This window comes from Bufo gargarizans, chromosome 2 (assembly GCF_014858855.1).
Source record: "Bufo gargarizans isolate SCDJY-AF-19 chromosome 2, ASM1485885v1, whole genome shotgun sequence".
Classification (NCBI taxonomy): domain Eukaryota; kingdom Metazoa; phylum Chordata; class Amphibia; order Anura; family Bufonidae; genus Bufo; species Bufo gargarizans.
In genome coordinates, this window is record NC_058081.1 from 161,585,506 (window position 1) to 161,606,029 (window position 20,524).

At 41.8% G+C, this 20,524-nt stretch overlaps 1 protein-coding gene across 1 annotated transcript in view; it reads left to right on the plus strand.

The window, feature by feature from the left end:
* Nucleotides 1-19,911, plus strand: part of DMXL2 (Dmx like 2) — a 184,600-nt gene extending 164,689 nt beyond the window's left edge. Inside the window, 5 exon segments of the mRNA XM_044279637.1 lie at nucleotides 11,958-12,049; nucleotides 16,191-16,243; nucleotides 17,733-17,896; nucleotides 17,898-17,951; nucleotides 18,060-19,911. Coding sequence (XP_044135572.1) covers nucleotides 11,958-12,049; nucleotides 16,191-16,243; nucleotides 17,733-17,896; nucleotides 17,898-17,951; nucleotides 18,060-18,269 — 573 coding nt within the window. The 3' untranslated portion in view covers nucleotides 18,270-19,911.
* The last annotated feature ends 613 nt before the right edge of the window (nucleotides 19,912-20,524 follow it).

A 20,524-nucleotide genomic window follows, 5' to 3' on the forward strand; every position in this document is an offset into this window, starting at 1 on the left:
TTAGACATCTCTTCTCAAGACTAAATAAATTCAATTCTTTTAATCTTTCTTCATAACTAAGACCCTCCATGCCCCTTATCAGTTTAGTCGCTCTCCTCTGTACTTTTTCCAGCTGTAGTGCGTCCTTTCCGTGGACTGGTGCCCAGAACTAAACTGCATATTCCAGATGAGACCGCACCAACGCTTTGTAAAGTGGTAGTATTACATCCCTGCCCCGCGAGTCCATGCCTCGTTTAATGCATAACAATATCCTGGTGGCGTTAGAAGCAGCTGATTGACATTGTATGCTGTAATTTAATCTACCATCTACAGGACACCTAAATCCTTCTCTATAACAGCCGGTTCAGACCTGAGCGTACTGATTCTCCGGCGTCTCACATACGCGGCTCCGGTAGTATGCGAACGCCCATTGTCGTGCTTTCCCGGAAGTCTATGTACGGGAACGCGCGACAAGACACCCCAAAGAAGCTCCTGTACTTCTTGGGGCGTCGGGCGTTTTAAACGTCTATGAGGGACAGTATCAAAAGCCTTCGCAAAATCCAGAAACACTACATCCACAGCTGCCCCTCTGTCCAGGCTACTACTCATCTTCTCGTAAAAACAAGTCTGACAACTTCTGTCCTTGGTAAACCCATGTTGGTTATCACTTATAATATTATTTACAGTCACAAACTCCTGTATATAGCCCCTTAAAGGGAATCTGTCACCTGGTTTGAGCATATTAAGGTGTTACTACTGCCATGTACAATAAAATACCTTATTTCTTTCTGTAGTCTTTATTTTTTGTTTCATGGTTTCATTAGCGATAAAATCCACTTTTTATGTTATGCAAATGAGTGTCCAAGGTGCCCAGAGGGGTGTTATTATCCTAATCTGGAGCCCAGTAACTCCTCCGTACAGTGCCCAGCCCACCTTCCTTTAGAGCCTAAGCACGCCTCTTCCAGCATAAGTAACTGCCCACACCCGAACTCTTTGCCGCTGCCCCCCTCCGCTATGTGAAATCTCACACAGGCGCAGTACCGTGGACTGCCTGCACGATGTACAGGTCCTTCTAAAAAAATTAGCATATTTTGATAAAGTTCATTATTTTCTGTAATGTACTGGTAAACATTAGACTTTCATATATTTTAGATTCATTACACACCAACTGAAGTAGTTCAAGCCTTTTATTGTTTTAATATTGATGATTTTGGCATACAGCTCATGAAAACCCAAATTTCCTATCTCAAAAAATTTGCATATTTCATCCGACCAAAAAAAGAAAAGTGTTTTTAATACAAAAAAAGTCAACCTTCAAATAATTATGTTCAGTTATGCACTCAATACTTGGTCGGGAATCCTTTTGCAGAAATGACTGCTTCAATGCGGCGTGGCATGGAGGCAATCAGCCTGTGGCACTGCTGAGGTGTTATGGAGGCCCAGGATGCTTCGATAGCGGCCTTAAGCTCATCCAGAGTGTTGGGTCTTGCGTCTCAACTTTCTCTACCCAATATCCCACAGATTCTCTATGGGGTTCAGGTCAGGAGAGTTGGCAGGCCAATTGAGCACAGTAATACCATGGTCATTAAACCATTTACCAGTGGTTTTGGCACTGTGAGCAGGTGCCAGGTCGTGCTGAAAAATGAAATCTTCATCTCCATAAAGCTTTTCAGCAGATGGAAGCATGAAGTGCTCCAAAATCTCCTGATAGCTAGCTGCATTGACCCTGCCCTTGATAAAACACAGTGGACCAACACCAGCAGCTGACATGGCACCCCAGACCATCACTGACTGTGGGTACTTGACACTGGACTTCAGGCATTTTGGCATTTCCCTCTCCCCAGTCTTCCTCCAGACTCTGGCACCTTGATTTCCGAATGACATGCAAAATTAGCTTTCATCCGAAAAAAGTACTTTGGACCACTGAGCAACAGTCCAGTGCTGCTTCTCTGTAGCCCAGGTCAGGCGCTTCTGCCGCTGTTTCTGGTTCAAAAGTGGCTTGACCTGGGGAATGCGGCACCTGTAGCCCATTTCCTGCACACGCCTGTACACGGTGGCTCTGGATGTTTCTACTCCAGACTCAGTCCACTGCTTCCGCAGGTCCCCCAAGGTCTGGAATCAGTCCTTCTCCACAATCTTCCTCAGGGTCCGGTCACCTCTTCTCGTTGTGCAGCGTTTTCTGCCACACTTTTTCCTTCCCACAGACTTCCCACTGAGGTGCCTTGATACAGCACTCTGGGAACAGCCTATTCATTCAGAAATTTCTTTCTGTGTCTTACCCTCTTGCTTGAGGGTGTCAATGATGGCCTTCTGGACAGCAGTCAGGTCGGCAGTCTTACCCATGATTGCGGTTTTGAGTAATGAACCAGGCTGGGAGTTTTTAAAAGCCTCAGGAATCTTTTGCAGGTGTTTAGCGTTAATTAGTTGATTCAGATGATTAGGTTAATAGCTTGTTTAGAGAACCTTTTCATGATATGCTAATTTTTTTAGATAGGAATTTGGGGTTTTCATGAGCTGTATGCCAAAATCATCAATATTAAAACAATAAAAGGCTTGAACTACTTCAGTTGGTGTGTAATGAATCTAAAATATATGAAAGTCTAATGTTTATCAGTACATTACAGAAAATAATGAACTTTATCACAATATGCAAATTTTTTTAGAAGGACCTGAAGAAGCTCCTGAGGGCAATAGCTTTATATTTGTCACTGGGCTCGGCGCATAATAAGTACCTGTACTTGCGGGGTATCCCCCGCTGATGCTGCCACCTTGCCTGTTTTGTTAAAATAGCGCTCCTACGCCGCGCTGTGCCCCGCGGTATTTTCCCAGCTCAGTATGCAAATACTGAGCATCGGAGCAATGGGGAGGAGACGCAGACTTTCTCTGTGGGTCTCCTTGTCCCCTGGCTGTAGCGCTGTCCAATTGCATCGGAGAGCATCACAGCCAAAGAGTTTTTTTTTTTCTCCCTGGCTGTGACACTCTGCGCTTCGATTGGACAGTGCTACAGCCAGGGGAGAAGAAGACACCCACAGAGAAAGTCTGCGTCTCCTCCCCATTGCTCTGATGCTCAGTATTTGCATACTGAGTGGGGAAAATACCGGGGGGCACAGCGCGGCGTAGGAGCGCTATTTTAACAAAACAGGCAGGGTGGCAGCATCAGCAGAGGGGGGGTACCTCGGAAGTTCAGGTACTTATCTCAATTAATAAAATCCGGTGAAAGGTCCTCTTTAAACGAACTGGTCTATAATTACCTGTGAAGGACCTTGATCCTTTTTTGAATATGGGCACCACATCTGCCTTGCGCCAATCACTTGGCACTGTACCAGTACCTAGAGAATCTTTAAAAATTATAAACAGGGGCACAGCAATGACTGAACTGATCTCTTTAAGCACTCTTGGGTGTAATCCATCTGGACCCTTGTTCACATTTACCCTATTAGACTTGTCTTGAACCATATCTACAGTCAGCCAATTGAGTATATTACTGGATGTACTAACAGCCCCAGCACCACAGATATCGGCTCCTTTCTCTTCTTTTGTATATACAGCGCTAAAAACCCATTTAGCAACTCTGCCTTTTCCTTATCTTCAGTGACTACCCCCCCTTACCATTATTTAGTGACCTACCTGCTCAGACCTAGGTTTTTTACAAGTTATATATTTAAAGGGGTTGTCCAAGTTATATTTATTGATGACCTATCCTCAGGATAGGTCATCAATATCAGATCGGAGGGGGTCCGACACCCCCTCCGATCAGCTGTTTGAAGAGAAGGCGTGCGCGGTGTCAGCGCTGCCTCCTCTTCACTGTTTACCTTCTAGCCGTTGCATCTGCAGTGGTGAGCAGGTGTAATTACACCCAAGCCGTCCCATTCATTTCAATAGGAAGGCTTGGGTGTAATTACACCTGCTCACCACTGCAGATGCAACGGCTAGAAGGTAAACAGTGAAGAGGAGGCAGCGCTGACACCGCGCACGCCTTCTCTTCAAACAGCTGATCGGAGGAGGTGCCGGGTGTCGGACCCCCTCCGATCTGATATTGATGACCCATCCTGAGGATAGGTCATCAATAAATATAACTTGTAATGTTTTGGGATTTGTTTTCCTCTCTTTTGCCACCTGCTGTTCATATGTATTTTTGCTAATTTTATCTCCTTTTTACAGATTTTATTAAGCCCTTTGTAATCTTCAAACGCTCCATCTAACCCCTCAGATTTGTATTTTTTAAATGTCCTTTTTTGTCTTTTATTGCCCTTTTTACAGTAGCTGTAAGACATAGGGGGTTTAATTTTAGCCATTTATACTTGTTACCTAAAGGAATACATTTTTTAGTGCAGTTACTCAATGTGGATTTAAAGCTCTCCCATTTATCCTCAGTGTTATTATGTGACAGTAGCTGCTCCCAGTCTATGCCCTGAAATGCTGCCCTCAACCCAGGGAAATTGGCCTTTTTGAAATTCAGTGTCTTTGCTCTGCCTGACAGAGTTTGCTTCTTATAGTTTAGGGGGAATATAATTATATTGTGGTCACTATTACCTAGTTTTTCTCGAACAGTACCATTTCCAACAAGCTCTGCATCATTAGATATTACCAGATCCAACGGAGCATCGCCCTTAGTGGGAGCTTCTACAAACTGGCCCATAAAGTGGTCCTGCAGCAAGTTGAGGAATCTTCTCCCCTTTGCGGTTGAGGCAGAATCATGACCTCAGTCAATGTCTGGGAAGTTAAAATCTCCCATTATGACCACTGTACCAGGCTGTGCAGCCCGCTCTATTTGGTTATACGGTTGCATTTCTATCTTCTCTGTGATGTTAGGGGGTCTATAGATTACACCAAGTATTATTTTTTCAGTCCCGTGATCAATTGCTTCAATAGCGTTTATCTTTGTGCCTCACTAAATTAGGCTGCGGTATCGCAGCAGGACCGCAACACTGCTGCTCAATTACCTAACTAACATGCAATATAAATGATACCAGGTACAATCCTTGTGCACGGTATAATTTATATTGCATGTTATTTTTTCAGTGTTTATATCCCTTTGAACTTCCACCCATGTTTCCAAATCCTCACCCACAATTGCCTCTCACACTTCAGATCACTCCTCACATACAGGCACATGCAACCTCCTTTTCTATTGACCCTATCTTTCCTAAATAGTTTAAAACCCTTAATATTTACGACCCAGTCATGCAAAGAATCCAACCATGTCTCAGCCACACCAACTATATCTATATGTTCTTCTAGTTCTAACCTCCAGCTCCCCCATTTTGCTAGCTAAACTTCTGGCATTTGTGAAAATACATTATAAATTACTATTACCTGTAAAGTGAATATCCGGGATTTTTGGGTTACCTTGGTTGATGTTTGTATGTAATTGTTACCAGCATTTCTATATTTCATAAGTGTATTGTTATGCCCAGTCTTCTCCCTACTTTCCTCGCTAACCCCAGCCCCCACTAAATCCCCACTGTCCCCTTCTATATTCCAACCATATTACAGAATCATGGGACCTCTCAGCACATGTACGACGATTACTTCAGTAGTGCCACGAAAAATGGTCCTTAGGACTTGTCTACGTCTTTTTTCATGTGCTGTTATGTTTAAAACTTTTATTTGGGTATATTTATTAAAACTTTCTTCTTAACAACAAATACTGCAACGACAAGGAACGCGGATGTACATAATGACAGAGGGATGGATATAAAGGGAACATAATTGGCCATTAGAGGAAGGTCATGTGACACCGAACCCTTAAAGGATGGTCTCCGCCCCCAACACACATACCTGCACGATCCCCTGAAGACACTGGGTGTCCAGCGAAACATGTCGGGAGGCAGGATTTATTTGTGTGTCTGTTTTTAGTAGCAGTGGCCAGCAGATGGGGAACTCCTCAAGAGGAGTACATTTACAGCTAGTATAGCAATATAGATAACTGTCAGCCGGAGTACTTAAGGCTGAAGTTGCTAGTGATTAGCGAGCACGCTGCTGTGAAGGATTGCAGACAGCAGGAACCTGCTAAGTGAAGGAGATAATCTGCATCCACCGGGAATTTTAGTCGTCGCAGTATTTGTTGTTAATAAAAAAGTTTAAATAAATATACCCAAATAAAAGTGAAGTTTTAAACACAACAGCACACTTCTATATCCCACTATCTACCCCCTTATTAGTATGACCCCCCACCCTCCCCCAGATCCTAGTTTGAAAGCTCCTTCAGCTGTCTAACCATTTTTCCCCCAGGGCAGTTGCACCCTCCCCATTAAGTTGCAGCCCGTCCCTACTGTAGAGCCTGTAACCGACAGAGAAGTCGGCCCAGTTGTCCATTAACCCAAACCCTTTCTTCCTGCACCAGCTTCTGAGCCACTTATTTAACTCCCTAAGCTCCCGTTGTCCCTCTGGTGAGGCTCGTGGCACTGGTAGTATTTCTGAAAACACTGCCTTGGAGGTCCTGGACTTGAGCTTCTCTCCTAGTTCCCTAAAATCATTTTTAAGGACCTTCCATCTCCCCCTGACTTTGTCATTGGTGCCAATGTGTACCATGACCGCCGGAGCTTCCCCTGCCCCACCCAGCAATCTGTCAGTCTGTTCAATATGCCGAACCTAGGCACCCAGAAGACAACACACTGTTCGGCATTCACAGTCTCGGCGACAGATGACCCTGTCTGTCCTTCTAATAATAGAGTCCCCTACCACCAGCATCTGTCTAACCTTTGCTGCACTTCTTTTCCCATCCTTCCTGCAGCGGTCATCCTCCTGGTTGCTAGGAGAAACGCCCTGCTGCAGTGTTGCTGGCCCTGGGCTTTCATCCCTAATATCAGCCAAACAGGCATATTTACTAGGGCGTTCCAGCTCAGGACTAGCCTCCCTGGCACTTTTCCCTCTACCCCTTCTTCCTACATTATCCCAACTGCTGACCTGATAGTCCTGATCTTGCCCTCCTCCTCCCACCTCCATTTCACTGACCCCAGTCAGTGCCTGCAGAGTGAGGTCTAAGCCTCTCTCCAGGTCTGCAATGCCCCTAAGTGTTTCAAGCTGCCTATTCAGATCCAAGATTTGGGCTTCCAAATATGCAACATGATTGCATCTAGTGCAAATGTAATCACCCTTAAAAGGCTCTTCAAGGCACGCATACATTGCACAGGACACACACTTGGTATCATTGTCCATGGAGCGCATGTTTAAATGGGGATGAACAGTAAAGAAGGAAAACAGTAAATATGAGTTAGAATTAGACCCTGTCTGCTGCAGTTGGAGGACTAGCTAGAATCAAGCCAACAACACACAAGGAAAATCTATCAAACCTCAGTTTCTTGCTCTTTGTCTTAATCTCCGATTCTTTAACTCCACCTATTCAGCAGCCCACTTAGTGCAGCAAGCTCTGGAAGAGATCAGTGGTGCAATAAATGGCAGTACCAAAATACAAGTACTTAACGCGTCACACCTCACTCAGCCACCTGCAATCACTCCCACGAAATCACACTCAGCACCAGAACTCCGGTTCTTTAACTCCACTTATTCAGCAGCCACTTAGTACAGCAGTATAGTCAGAAAAGGAAGATTTCCTCCCTGAAGGTCATTTTTATGCTTAGAGCTGCAAGCAGAGCGATAACTGGATTAAACTTTTTCATTATAACCCGTTTGAATATGTATTCACATTGAAGATGTAGAATTTAATTTAATCATATGCTTCCAGCAAACCTTAAAACTACACTTTTTGCTATTTTAGTGAAGCCATTTGTATATTCTGTGGAATTAAGTCACCCTTTTCCATAAAACTCTGAATAATCGTCCATTTCTGATTTTTATTTTATTTTTTCACCTGTAAGGCTTCCTGATTGCAGAGTGTTACATCTTGTTAACAGACTGATTTAACCAATATGTGCAGAGAAACTTAGAAGGAGCTTGCTTTTCACATTGTGTTATAGGGTGCACATATATGTTTTTTCACTTTATGTGGTTTCCTTTGCACTTTGGCATCCACAATAACACAGCACGATGCTCTGTTCTATACAGCAGAAGCACAGCAGAGTTATTATATAGCAGCTGCATCCATTAGGCTAGGGAAAATAAAATCCTGTATCCAGTCATGAACCCAGTAAAATGCATCTACATTATTTATTCCATCTCCTGAATTTAAAGAAGCACTCTGGCGTTTTTTTGTTTTCTTTTGCTGAACTAAAACCCATTATAGTATTGTTATTAAGTAATAGCTATTATCTTTTTCTGTTTGCCATAGTTGGAGCATCTCTTTTTCTACTGCTCTTTTGTGTCTCTGCATTGTGACATCAAGACGGGGGATTAGGCTACTTTCACATCTGCTTTTTCCTTACCGGTATTGAGTTCCGGCAGAGGATCTCGAAACCGGAGGAAAACGCTTCCGTTTTGTCCCTATTCATTGTCAATTGGGACAAAACTGAACAAACCAGAACAGAGTGCACCAGAATACATTCCGTTCCAGTTTGTTGCGCTCCCGCACTGCAATCAGCGGTTTTTGTGTGTGGCATGGGAAACTGAACATGCCATAAACATGTATTACATGCCAGATCCGGCATAAGAAAAACATTTAAGTCAATGGTGCCGGATCCGTTTTTTTTTAGCCACAAAGTGGTTTTAGTGTTGGATCTGGTATGTTCATCGGATCCGTTCTGAATGGATGCAGCCAGTTGTATTATACAAACAGATGCGTTTTCCTCCAGTTTTGAGATCCCCTGCCATAAACCAGAAAGGAAAATGCAGATGTGAAAGTAGCCTTAGCTGACACACACTTGCCGAGGTGTTGCTGGCCCTGGGCTTTCATCCCTAATATCAGCCGAACAGGCATATTTACTAGGACTATTTTCAGGACTAGCCTCCCTGGCACTTTTCCCTCTACCCCTTCTTCCTATATTAACCCAACTGCTGACCTGGTCCTGCCAGCTGCTGGTGACGCCTTCCTATGTTTAGTACCCTCATTCTGAGCAGTAGAGCAAGTTGGGGGTTTAGGATGCAAAAATCTATTGATCCTTTTAGGATCTCTACTTGCAGTCGTTCAGTAGAAACCTCCATTGTTGGCAGTGTGATAGACAGAGAGAGCGTTAAAGTCAGTTGTCTGACCTGTGTCTTATACTGAGATGTACATCTGTACTTGAAATATGTAGACAACAGGACTTATATTAGAAAACAATATAACTTTTCACCATACAAAGAATAACTTGTATTGAAAAAGTAATCCCCTTGTAAAGGAAATGTCACCAAAAATCTGCCAGTTAAAATGTCCTTTTTTGTAATCTGTTTTTATTTTCTGACTGCAGATCTATGTATTATATTTCCTGAACATGATTATGGGCTATCTTGCCTGAGCCGTTCTTAACAGCATTTAGAAAATTGCTTTACGGCAGCCCCATGGTCCATAGACACAATGGTCAGGAGGGGACCTCAGTGACTTCTATGGGAGAGTCTTCTACACATGCTCTGTGATCTGTGCAGAGGTCATTGTACAAGGGAAGAATAGATAAGCTCTGACAATCACCTATTGTGAACGGTGGATCCTATTTTATCTATACACAGAGGTGAACATTACAGGCAGGATTAGAATGGTATACAACTGCAGTAAAGGGATCTGTATAAACCAAGAAGTGGTGCCAATTATTAAACATACCATATTTTTCGCACACCAGATTTTAGAGGAGAAAAATAAGAAAAAAACTGATTCTCAGATCAGACCACCATATCAGACCCCCATATCAGCCTTCCATGTCAGAACCCCATCAGACCTCAAATCAGACTTTTATTTTTAACCCCTATCAGACCTCTAATCAGACCTTTATTATTAACCCCTATCAGACCTCAGATCCGCCATTTATTATTAACCCCCATCAGACCTCAGATCAGAATAAAATAAAAAAACTACTCTTGCCTCTCCTGCACCGAGGCTCCGCTCTGGGTCTGGCGTCTCGCTCCCCTGTCTTCTCCAGCCCGCGCTGCACTGTCTCCTGATTGCAGCATCAGGTCATAGTGCGCGCACTGCGTCCTGACTCTGTACGGGGTCAGGACAGTGCAGCTCCGGCCCCATCAAAGAAGACCTAGGAGGGTGAGTGCTGGAAGCGCTCACTAGTATTCTCTTTATAAGACACACAGCCCCCCCTTTTTGGTGGAAAAAAAAGTGTGTCTTATAAAGCGAAAAATACGGTAGTCGCCAGTGCAAAAACTGCAGGATTTTATCATTTTTGTTTAAATATATGTGAAAAAGAACAAAGATTCCAGCTCTTCGCAATAAAAGGCTTCTTTATTCCACTTTCTTTAAAAACAGACATCAAAAGCAGAACAGTATGCTGTGACGCGTTTCGGGCTGTTACATCTTAGCCCTTCATCAAGACAAATATACAAACTTAAAATCTCCTTCTTATACACAATGAAGAACTACCTCCCCCTTTCTTGTTTAAATATATGGAATACGTGGAAAATTAAAATCATCAAAAATTCTTTAAAATAGGTTTCATTTTCTAATGACACATTCTCTTGAAAGTTATTCTGTCAGCAGGTTTTTACATATCAGACCCTTCATAGTGACTGCTAGGCCTTGAATAGTCTAGTTAAACGACACCTTAATTATTTTAATCTACTGCTGTACTGCTTCTGGTTCCTGCCCAGGAGAGCAGGAGCGAGGGCCAGGCAAAAGCAGGATTTGGGCGCCTTCTCCTGTCGGTCACCTAAAGAAAGGATGAGCATCATGGACACAGAGACAAGACAGATGGTGCACTGAGGTGCTAGGGCCCGTCCTTTGTGCTCCATACAGCTAGCTAGCATATTTGTTAATTTGTTACTGCATTCAGTGGAAAAAATAGCTTGTTCAAATATACAAATTAGCTGTTTGGAGCACCAGGGGCGGGCTCTAGCACCTCAGCGCACTGTTTGTCTCTGTGTCCATGAAGCTCATCCTTTCTTCAGGTGATTGACAGGGCAAGGCGTTTGAATCCTATTTTTGCCTGGTCCTCTAATCTCACTCCTGCTCCTTGTGCCATACATTTCTTCTCTCGTGGCCAGGAACCAGAAGCAGTACAGCAATTGATGAACATACAGTAACTAAGGTGCTGTTCCAATAGTCTATTCAAGCCCTTCCAGCCACTCTAAATGGTTAGTACCTGCTGATTAGACTCCCCGTCTAGACCTAAGGTTACTTTCATAGTTTTATAGCTGTGTTAGGTAAGGGAAAAGGGATGAATTTGACACCATTTTGAATCCGGTTTCTAAACGTAGCCCAGATGGTTCTATATATTCTATATCCTCAAATCCAGCAATGCCCTACCTTCAGTGTTGCTTCCTTATTTATTTATTTATTACCTTGCTATTAAAGGGAACCTGTCACCGGGATTTTGGGTATAGATCTGAGGACATGGGTTGCTAGATCGCCGCTAGCACATCCTCAATATCCAGTCCCCATAGCTCTGTGTGCTTTTATTGTGTATAAAAATCGATTTGATACATATGCAAATTAACCTGAGATGAGTCGGAGCTTGAAAATATGACTTTTCTCTGGTCACACAAGTAAGATATGACTCTTTTATGTTAATTTGCATATGTATCAAATCGTTTTTTGTTTTTTTTTACACAATAAAAGCACACAGAGCTTTGGGGACTGGGTATTGCGGATGTGCTAGTGGCCATCTAGCAACCCATGTCCTCAGCTCTATACCCAAAATCCCAGTGACAGGTTCCCTTTAAAGGGGTTCTCTGAGCTCTCCTATATTGATGACCTATCCTCATATAGGAGAGCCCCTTTAAGTAAAAGTACATCACTATCCCTATCTATGTATATAACTATTCATCACATAAAAAAAGAGGGAAGTGGTCTTTTAGGCTGCCTGACATTTGATCCTTATGTTATCCATGTGGCCTACAGTGTGTAAGATTGTTTGAAGCTCCTATGAAATATCTGTCAATCACTAATACACAGTACTCCCAAAACAACAGGTTTCATATCTTTTCTATTTATTGCATTTTTACAGAGTTGGCAGTGTCATACTAAAACCACAAGTGACTTTGCATTTATTACCTCGTCAAGCTTGATTGCTACATCAGGACAATCCAATGATAATAGGTATGATATATCATTACGTTGCTTGCATTTTACACTTTTACCAGTTACTGTCTCCATCCCTCTTCCTTTGTAGATTATAAGCCCTCACCCCCCTGTACCAGTCTTTTAATAAGTTTATTTTGTTTTATATCGCATAACCCTAGATATACAGCATTTTAGAATTGTGGGGTTTTCAAATAATATGTATGTAATAAATGTATTAGATTGATTTACGCTTTTTTGTTATATGTTCCCAAAGAGATCAGCTATTTCCTTTAAAGGGGTTGTCCGAGTTATAAAAAAAATATATATAGCATTGTAAATCTGATGGGCATTAATATATAACTGCACTAAGCAGGTTTTAGGTAAAAAAATATATATTTGTCTCCTCACTGCCTGCAGCTACTCAGTAAAGCCTTCTGCCCTGAGTCTGTACATCTCAAGGGGTTAAGAATCCAGGGAGAGAGCAGACAGCAGTGAAGGGGGGCGTAGCCAGCACAGTGAAGTCTTGTGTACAGACACACATCTGATATTTCAGGTTTGTGCAGGAATCCTCATCAGAGCAGGGAGAGAAGCTGACATCACAGGTCATGTGACCCTCAGTGAAATCTGAGAAAGGAGCAACTACAGATGCTGTAAGTACATGGCAAAGCTGTTACATTTGATTAGTTAGAAACATACAAAGAACCAAAAAATAACTCTGACAACCCCTTTAATATATTCAGAGCCACCAGACTTCACTTTACTAATGCTCATTCCTTAGTATGTGTGCCAGTTACCAGATAATCATTGTTTTATTTCTGCACTTTATAATCATTCTCTACGGTTACTAAAATGTAAGGCCTCATGCACACGGCCGTGCCGTTTTTTGCGGTCCGCAGACCACGTATCCTCAAAAGACGGAAGCCGCCCATGGTGCCTTCCGCAATTTTTACGGAACGGGCGCCGGCAATATAAATGCTTATTCTTGTCCGCAAAGCACAGAAAAGAATAGGACATGTTATATTTTTTTAACGGGGCTGCGTAACGGAGCCACGGATGCGGACAGCACACGGAGTGCTGTCCGCACCTTTTGCGGCCCCATTGAAGTGAATGGGTCCGCATCCGAGCCGCCAAAACGGCGGCTCGGATGCGGACCCAAAGAACGGTTGTGTGCATGAGGCCTAAGTCAGTTCTTCATGCACTGACTTCCCGATCAGCCTGTGATATACTGGTGGTTATACACAGTAGCCAATCAGCAGGCAGATCTGAGAGAGAACAGCAGCCTAAACCAATCATGATCAAGCAGGTGTGTTTCAGACTACTGTAGCTAAGCGGTAGTCACAGATCACAGCTCTTCCCTAATGGGGCTGAGCTAAAAAGCTGCTATGTAGCAAGATCTGAAGCAAATTAATGGTATGCATCCTCTACATGTACGATCTTACTTATTTGAGCTCCTGACTGGACAGTCACTTTTTAACTGATATTTTTTTTCGTGTTGAATTGAGTACATGGGTAAATTTGATTCAGTCCTCCAGCGCTTTTTAATGGGCTAATAGGATAGGTAATATATAGCTTCTCTAGATCCAGTGTTTGAAAGTGTGCATATATTCTAGGCATTGAGGTTAGACTAATCAAAAAAATTATGCATTTTTATAATCTGCATAAAGACGCCCCCTGTCTGTATACCCTACTATAGGCATATGGGGGTATCTTAGATGGAACTCCGTTCATTCACCCACTGTGTATATCAGAATGGCCACCATGTAATACTGGATTAATCCCGCTTTGGCCACTGATTCCTTCCCGGTAAAATCAGCTGTTTCCAGAGTGGTGTCGACATTGAGACCCCGGTGTCATGTCGGGTTGTAATAATTCAATTAAGAATTATTAATTATGGTCATAAAAATAATTAACCATAAAAAAATTTAATTTATAAAAGGTGTCATAAATTCCTAAAATCATGATCTGGTGAATTGTAGACCACCTAATTGATACAATTCACATCTGAGTCCGACTATTTCCTCAGATAAATAAGTTCTTTTTGACATAAGATGACGTTAATGATAAACATGTAGTTCTGCATTATACAATAATACACAGGTTTATAAAAAATATGCAGATTTATTGGTTACAAGGTTATAAACATATATAAGTAAATAAACGCAATGATACATGCAAATGAATATATATAGCGTTAATATAAAGCATTACAAGCTTAACAATACATGTGAGTGGAAATAACTTGTCACATTATAACAAAGCTATTATTAGGTTAGGATATCAAAGTATGAACGCAAGTTATATATATTACTCCTGTTCAGAGAAAACCTCATGATATCAGGATGGGCATGTCTAACCCTAGACATCAATATGGAATGCTAAATACATTCCACCCCCCTCTAACCAACTACACATCACATGACTTCAAGATGGGCAAATCCATTAAAGGATATAATTTAGAAGAGATAACTGTATCCTTCCGCCCCATCCTGGACTATTTTCACACATATAACTTTGGTAAGACCATTAAGACAAATAACAGAGATCTAGAATATTGCTAGACCATATCTTAAATGGGAAGGATTTGAAATAAGTCTTTCCTGTGGGAATGCATCACTTAGCTTGGCAAAGAATGTTCTATCAATATATATCTAAGCAATTATTTAATGCTTTCCTAGATTGAGTCTAGATTCTTCTGCAGGTAGAATGAAGCCTCACAATATCCTAAGACTACATCTCAATATGGAGATGATCGATTAATTAATTTATTTATTTATTCGCCAATCTATATGGTATAATTTCACCCACACTATCAAATTTAGTCTTAATAAAATGAAATATAATTTTCTGTGTCTCTTACCAAGTCCTAGTAGAAATCTCACTTCTGCTCCTAGGAAAGCTGGGTGGTCCATTATAGCACATCTCACCATGGCTTTCATCTTGATAGACCCCTCTAAAGAGCTTAACTTCTCTTTCCCCTCTTTCTCCTCTCCTCTTTCTTGTGTGTGTGTTGTCTCCCTCTGTGTATGATTTATTATCACAAACTTATCAGTTAGACACACCTTCCTAGTTTGGAACTTTCCAATCATAGTCGGATGGGCGTGACCATTGATAAAAAAAAATGTGACATCATAACCTTACCCAGATAGCACTTTTGCTACTGTTGCAATGTCACCTACTCATACCTAGGTGGCACTGCTGTGTAAGCTATTTGCATCATAGTATAAAGGGTTAACTTATGTAAGTCTGAATAAAACGTATTATATACATTTGACCTTAAAAGCTTTAATTCAAAGCTATAGGGATTAATTCTGACACTTGTAGCAATTAGAGACAGACCTCTAGGCGTCTCTCAGAATGTTTCTCACACTATTGATTTGTGTATCATAAATAACTTCAATGGCCTTGTTTTCTCACAGAGATATCAGTATCTCCTGTCATACCAAAGAGGTGAATAATTTTTACAAAACGCACATCTTCACAGACACTCTTTTAGAGACAAAGATTCTCCTAATGAGAAATATATATAATATACTGGATACATGTTGTCTTCATAACATATAACAGTATTATATATATTATATGTTCTACTGATTGTCTTATGCTAAGGACTAAGGCTCATTAAATGAATACATACATATTATATATTTTGCTTCATTAATGAATACCTAATTGTATAGGTAATTATCACCAGCTGCATAGAGCTTATCTTTATCTCCCGTCATAAATTTAAAAGTAGACAAGGAGGATTCTTCTCAGACTGGTACATTCATGAGAAGAATAACACTAAAGAGTGGAACCTTTGTGCGACCTTACTCAAGACATACAAAATTGTAACTATAGTCGAGCATGGCTCTTAAAGGCAATTAACATTCATCTTGACTAGAATGAATTGGATATCAATGTAATTACCTATGAAAAGTCACAACAGTCAGCAATATATTAGTGGTTGACTAACCCAAGTGGAAATAACTGGTGTGAGAACTCGGTAACCATTGCCAGTCTGCCTACACCTCTGTATGTTGCTGGCACTAAATACTTGCCTACCTTGTTAAACGGTAACATTATCCAATTTAAAAAATCCATTTCATCCCTAGTGCCTGGTTGTTTTTCCTGTACAATGATTGTTTTTTTGCTATATAGCTACGTAGCCATAACTCTTGATTTTATTTTATTTTAGAAATGTTTGTCTCTGGGACACATTGATATCACCAAGTAACAGTCTTGTTCATGGTAAGAAATAAGTACAGCACTGTTTTTGTATATGCAAGTGTTACAGGACAGGGCACTAAAATATGGATATATCTTACAGAATAAGCCGATGGTAAAGCTGCTGCCGGCTAGAGAGTTGTGGGAGTGTAAAAAGGGTTGTCCAAGATAATGAAAAATTCTCCATGCAATAGCCAAGAATAATAAAATCACCTCGCCCCTTTCTCCAGTGCTGGTGCAGTCCGCCTGCCACTGCTCGTGTACAAGCTGCAGAGGTGACGTCCAGTGCACTTGACCACTGCAGCCAATCACTGTCATCAGCTTTCTAACGCTGAGGTCAGTAATTGGTTGCAGTGGTGAGGTTCTGTAATCTGCACATCACTGACACTGCAACCTGTCACTGCTTTGCATAAATAGTAGCAGCAGCAGAACCGGACCAGTGCCCCAGAGAACAGGGGGTGGGTTTAAAAAATTTATATTTTTTATTTTAGGCTATTGCAGGACAGCTGATGGAAGGCAATTAAATGGGTATTCCCTCTGGACTTTTTGGCATATCCCCAGGATAGGGGATAACTAACTGATTGGTGTAGGTAAACCTCATGCAATCTGTCACTTCATTCTTGATGGGACTGCTGGCAATAGTCGAGCATGTATTTTGTTATCTCTGGCAGTCCCATAGAAAATGGATGGAGCAGCAGGGTGTATGCTCGACCTGCCACTCCATTAGGTCACGTGAAATGGGAACCCCATACTTGGAATCAGTGGGTGTCGCAGTGTTTGGACCAGTTAATAATCCCCCTCTCCTTTGGATAACTGGGTGCAACCCCTTTAACGAAGGCTAGTCTCACACCTGCAGCTACCTCCCAGGCAGGCTCTTCCAGCATAGAACAGCTTGCCGGAGTTCTCCGGATCCGACATTGCCAGATACTGCTGCCTTCCCACTGAACCCCATGGACTATAATGGGGTTCGGTAGAGATCTAGGCAGTACCTCGCAAATATGCCAGAAATTGGCCGGAAAGAAACCCTGCACACAGCGTTTTGTTGTCCGGCCGATTCCCAGCACTTTTGCCTGAACAGCTTACCAAGCCAGACACAGGAGGGAAACTAACCTAAGTTTTACTAAGAAGCCAGTTAAACCAGACATCCTCTATATCAGCGCTTATATTCTATACTAATTAATATACCTCATTGATTTTGCCTTTTTCAATACCTATATACGCTTACACATACTACTCATACTACTGTATATATACATGCTGCTTCACACAATGTTCACTTGGGCTACCTGCACACGTTGTGGTTTACGCACTTTTTTTGCTCTGATTTTTGTGCTGTCTGCATCTTTTGCGACCCCATTGAAGTGAAATACTGCGGCTCGGATGCGGACTAAAACAACGGTCATGTGCATGAGCCCTTAGACTGAGTAAAAGCGGAAGCTTGATTAACAGGTATAAAGTGCATATAGCATTAGTAAGGGAGTTGTGTGGTAACTTTGTCTCTTTTTACTTTTAGCTTTCAACTGCCATGATAATGGTGCCACAGTTCTCCAATATGCTCCAAAACAACAGCTCTTGATTACTGGTGGCCGGAAAGGATACGTCTGTATCTTTGACATTAGACAAAGGCAAATTCTTCATACCTTCCAGGCCCACGACTCTGCAGTGAAGGCTCTTGCCCATGGATAGTTCTGAAGAATGTTTTGTCACTGGCTCAGCAGAAGGAAATATGAAGGTAATGCATATCCATACATGTCCGATTGTGTTTAAAGCTTAATTAAAATCTGTTTCATTACTGTACTGCTTCTAGGCTAAATGGCTGTTTTTGTCTTATTTGACACAGGTATGGAAGTTAACAGGCTATGGTCTAATTCATTCTTTTAAGAACGAGCATGCAAAGCAGTCGATATTTCGGAATATTGGTGCGGGTGTCATGCAGATTGAAGTGGGAGAGAAAAAGCGTATCTTCTCCTGTGGAGCAGATGGCACGCTGAAAATGAGGATGTTGCCTACTGCCTTGAGGACCCAGGCGGGCATTTTCGATATTCTCTAGAGACTTCAACTTTTAGGCTTTGTCTCCACCTCCAGATGTTGATCCACAGATGCAAAATGTGTAGGAAGATTTAGAAACTGGGGAGTTAGAAGCTGCTTAGGAAAGATACATCAAAGGGTATTCACATTAGAGCCAGGTTTTATGCTGCTGAACCAAGTGGATATGCATGCCTGCCATATAGATCTGTCAAACTGAACACATGAAGGTTTTCCTGGTGAGCCTAGGGCACGTGTGGAAGTATCGCTGAACATTTTAGCATCATTCTGACTTCTCGTGGGATGCTATAATTTAGTTTTGAGGTAGATGAGAACACCATAAATTGCTATAAAATCTTTACGGAGATTGATTTTAAGAGGGATGAGCAAAGAACCAAAAGGGATGCAGTGGTCTTTGTAGTTTACATGATTTTAGTCATACATGCCTGCAAGCATGTAGCCACTCTACAGTGCAGGCAAAGTACATGTACACAAACAGTAGGCAGAGCAGAGTCCACCAAAAAGGAAGTCATTCACTTTGTCCCTGTGGTCACTTTAGAAAGAAAAATGCTGAATTTCTTTCCTTTGTTAACTTTTTAAACTGTTTACACATATTCCAGACATTTCCTACCAGACTCTTGTACTTTACAGAAAGCATGTATGTGTTTTCCTTAAGTCTTACATTCTACATGAAGGTAATGTATTTGCTCACCGTCACTTTCAGATACAACAACCAAGACAACTAGTAATGACATTTACGGAAAAATCATTCATAGCTGCCGAAAGGCCCTCAATCTGTTTTTGAGTGGGTACTCATTGTTATCCTTGGTTGGGTATCTTTTAATGTTTTGTATTTTATTTATTAAACCTTGTAATTTGCACATAATTTAACTGCTGTTTACCATATTCCCTTCCTTGCACATTACCACGTGTCCGTAGGAATTGTTGGCTTTAAGTCGTTCTCATTCATTGAAACCTATGTGTTGGTTGTAGTGAACATGACCATACTTCTCTGCATTCATGCTTAGTCTTTATTTTTTTCTGCATTTTTGGAGTTTGTGCACATAAGTGATCACACTCGGCTTTATGCCTATCCATCTGGCAGCATGCAGAACCCACCACAATCTTGTGAGCACTGCTCTGATAGATTTCACAGCAACACATTTTACAATGAATGTCAGGCTTCCTGTGGCCAGATAGTGACTAGTGGAAAGCGATATAAATTAAATTATTACACAGCATATGTATAACTATGCAGAGTTGAATATTGTCGGCTTGTAAAATACTAAGCAGTGTTGTGTGATGTACTTTCTCTGTTGTAATAAGCTACCCCGAACTTACTGTCTGTGTGTACTTTCCTGTCATCCTCCAAGTTGTCTTATTATTTTTACTGCAATGTGTGTGTGGTACTATAAAATATAATGACATGTCAATCACCTTTCTCTTATAACTTTGCCTTCCTCGAAGACTATTTAAAGGTATACAGTATGTATAGAAAGGAAAGAGTCATTGTTAGTCTACTTTAATAAATTAAATAAACCCCTTTTATTTCATGGAAACATAGTCTGTGACTTACTGCTGAGATAATTGTACACATTTACTTAAAAGAACACTAAATACTGAAAATGGACAAAAATGGCACAGACCCTCCCCCTTCATCTATTCCTTTCCATTGATCCTATTTTGTCTCATGTTACCAATAAAACTGAGAAATATGTAAAAGTAATCTTCCTGTCTCAACCGTGTCACCATTTTCCTCCTCCCTGTCCTGTGACTGGATGTAAAACCACTGGCTGGAGCATCAGCTATCCCACTCTGCCACACCTGCAGTTGGACAAAAAGATTGTTAGGCCTCAAAACTTTACTAATCTCCACCTTCTCAGTCATCCACAGGCCAAAGATGCAAGAGATCACTTAGGAGATTTACACCTGTGCTGCCTGCTCAATTTGTACAAGACCAGGGGCGGATTGGCCATAGACACTGCAGGGAAATTTCCTGGTGGGCCGATGCCCCAGTCCTCCTCTCTGCTGCTGGCTGGGTACAGTAATTAACACTGTGAGAATCAGGTACTCATGTACCCAGCCAGTGAGCACACATGCCCTTCAGAATTCAACTGCTGTGGTCCGCATCTCCTCTCCTACGCACCCCCATCACCCACCCACCCTGCTCCATAGACAACTGGAGGAGGAGGACAGAAGATGGTAGCTATTGATGGCCACCACAGAGGGCCAGCTCTGGGTCTGGAAATTGTGCTACACTATGTTATTTGGTTCTGCTGG